General features: G+C 59.6%; 2 protein-coding genes across 2 annotated transcripts, besides 2 other annotated features; both read left to right on the top strand.

Annotated features, from left to right (window-relative positions):
• Positions 1-139: 139 nt before the first annotated feature.
• Positions 140-841, top strand: Tco025E_07339 (putative retrotransposon hot spot (RHS) protein; the record flags this gene model as incomplete). The annotated part of the gene is made up of 1 exon (XM_029374205.1): positions 140-841. One exon carries the CDS (start codon positions 140-142, stop codon positions 839-841), a length of 702 nt encoding a protein of 233 aa, XP_029225735.1.
• Positions 842-1,606, top strand: Tco025E_07338 (retrotransposon hot spot (RHS) protein; the record flags this gene model as incomplete). Its single annotated transcript, XM_029374204.1, has 1 exon — positions 842-1,606. The coding sequence occupies one exon, from the start codon at positions 842-844 to the stop codon at positions 1,604-1,606; it is 765 nt and encodes a 254-aa protein (XP_029225734.1).
• A 28-nt stretch (positions 1,607-1,634) lies between these two features.
• Positions 1,635-1,659: a microsatellite.
• A 799-nt stretch (positions 1,660-2,458) lies between these two features.
• Positions 2,459-2,530: a sequence feature (GA-rich).
• Positions 2,531-2,743: the final 213 nt, after the last annotated feature.

Raw genomic sequence — 2,743 nt, 5'->3', positions numbered from 1 at the left:
CCAAAGTAGGCCCTTGAGAGTACGCTGGATGAAGAACTGTTGGAGCGAGAAGGCCCGGTCAGTGAGATGCTGCTGAACGACTTCCTTCGGGAGTACGTTGGGGGGCAATTACGCCGTGGACGACGACGACAATGTTCCGATGGGGCTGTTTGCGCGGAGGCCGGACGAGTACGTCCCAGACCTGGAGCTTCTCGAGAACATTACGAATTTACCAGCGTACCAGCCGTACGCTCTCCGTGAAGAGTTGTGCGGGCTTGTGGAGAGAGGGGTGGCCACGCTCCGACGCTGGAGGGGATATGCGTCGTGGTATAGGCTCTCCAGTGCAGCGTCGAACAAACTCAGCGCTGCCCTTGAGGTGGCGGAGGCAGAAGCGGCAAGACAGGAAGAAAAGGAAAGGGCAAAGCGGGAGGAGGAAAACCACGGACGACCGATTCCGGAGGGTTTCTACGACTCGGTGTTCAACGCGAAATTGAGCCACGTCTTGGGGTTTCCCGAGGGCGCGGGGGACGAGATGGCGGTGCGAATGGAGGTGCGTGAGGGCCAAGCGCCAAAAAGGTCGTGGGAGTTCATGCCCGATGGCGCAGGCTGTTTCCTGTTGAGTGACATTGACCAGTTCCGCCCGCCGCGCCCCCGGCTGGTGATACTCACCTCCGAGCAGGGGTGGCTCTCCTCGCTGCAGGGGGAGGCAGCCACCACCGACTGCTGCGTCACCGCTGAGGTGGGGCGGGTGTGGCAGAACATCAAATACGATCTGGAAGACACTTTCAGGCAAAACGAAGACGAAGAACAGCATGAATTGAAATCGTTTTCCCTGCTTGGGACGTACGGGATAGAGCGGTGAATGAATGCCGGCTCCTACCTCCTCTACCAGCTGCTGCACTACGATGACTACCCAATTCGTTATGTTGCCTACTTCCTTGGAGGAGAGTTGGCGTACATGCTTGACAAGGAGGAGGAAACGGTGACGGAATACAAGGGCGCGAAGAAGATCAAAGAAGCTGTGAGTCGGTTGGAGTGGCGGTGGAAAGGGTTTATTATCTACGACGCGGCGGAGGACGGAGGGCCGCCGTCAGGCTTCCAGCCTTACGGATGTGGGATGATTGTGTTGAAATCCCCAAACGGAAAAAGCTTCGGAGGATGGGTGCGGAGAGAGGACCGCCATGACCGCGTCATGAGCTGCCCTCGCGAGAACGAGGCGAAGGCGATGTGTGCCTGGATGGCGCGTGGCCGCCCCGCGCAGGAGCAAGCGGACTACTGGGAGACGGTCAAGCAGCGCATGCAGTTTGTCGGGCCGATTCCGCGTTACATCTTCACTGAGGCTGACTTCAATGGGCGCACTGCGGCACTTGGGAGCGCCCTGCAGGTGATTGACGCCTCGGTTGCCCAACGCTACTTTTCTGAGGTAGATGATAAAGTGTGGAGTGCGAAGAATCCGCTTTGGAAGCTTGTGAAAATTGAGCGGGAACGTCGCGGACGCTATTGCAGCATCGTTAGCATCGTGCCGGCGTGTGGCCACATCAGACAAAAGCTATTGGGTCGTTTGTGTGAGGTACTGACCCTCGCAGAGGCTGTCTCGCTACTAACGTGTGGTTCTCGCCTTCCTTAAAAGCTCCAGAAGCCGTGCGCCCCGGACCCACACACACACACACACACACACACTGGGGGAGGAGGGCCTTTTTGCGGGCGCGGCGTAGAAAAGAGAGGGGGGCTCGCGCGGGGCTGCGGCCGACAACGGGACGGCCGGCAAGGCAGTGCGTGTTGCGGGCGGGCCCGGCGTCGCGTCCCGAGCAAAGAGCTTAGAGACGGGCGCCTTTTCATTTAAATTATTTTCTTTAAACAGTCGGGAAGGGAGTTTGTTTGGGCTGCGGTTTTGCAGCGGCGGGTGCGCATCACATTACCGCCGGCACAGCGAGGCAGCAGCCCGGAGAGTAAATGACGAGGTGCATATTTTAAGCGGTTGGGAAAACTGTTTCCGATGAGTGTTCGTAGGAGAAGTTGTTTGCATGCAGAAAGTGCGGCAACAGACACGCGGCGCGGAGGTGCCGCAAATCCGTCGATTTGGGCGGCGCAGGCCGTCGGAATGCTGCGGCGCGTTGTGGGGAGAAAAAGGGAGTGCCGGGGCCGGTGGGGGGAGTTGGGGGGAAGTGAGCAGGGGACTGCAGTAGCGGAGGGCGTTTGTACGGAAGTGCCAGAAGGGACTATTTTTAGTGTTTTTGTTTGTATTTACCTGCGAGCGCGAGGCATAACCGGCGGGTTGCCCTGCTGCGGGGAAAAGGGGGCGCCGTGCCCCGTGACCTCGCAGCAGAACTGTTTTTTGGGTTCACTTTGTGTTTCTCTTGAATGGCCTGGGGCTACAAAAGACATCTGCGTGGGGCGGGGCGGAATAAATTCCTCCTCGTGCGGCTGCAGGGCGCTGCGTGCGCTCATTGGGCTGCCGCTGCCGTCTTGTTTTCTTCCTTCTCTCCCTGCTCCCTCACTCTCTCTCCGCGGTACTCTTTGCTCTCATCCTTTACTATTCATCTCTCTTTCTTTTCTTGCTTCGCCCCAGCCGTTGTGGGCCGAAGTCTCAGCTCGATGGCCCCGGCGGCCCCGCTGCCGCGCCTCCCTCTGCGGGGACGGAGCGCGGGACGAAGACGAGGACTCAGGCGCCCGCGCAGTTCTCGTGCCCGGACGGTGGCAAGAGGTTACGTCGGCGCCTCGCCGCCGGTGGGGGTCGGAGGAAGTGCGCAGGGGGTCGGGAGAA

The sequence above is a fragment of the Trypanosoma conorhini genome (genome assembly GCF_003719485.1).
Source record: "Trypanosoma conorhini strain 025E chromosome Unknown Tco_14.4_contig_00559, whole genome shotgun sequence".
Classification (NCBI taxonomy): Eukaryota; Euglenozoa; class Kinetoplastea; order Trypanosomatida; family Trypanosomatidae; genus Trypanosoma; species Trypanosoma conorhini.
The sequence above is the reverse complement of the archived record's forward strand: the minus strand, read 5'-3'. Positions and strand labels throughout refer to the sequence as shown.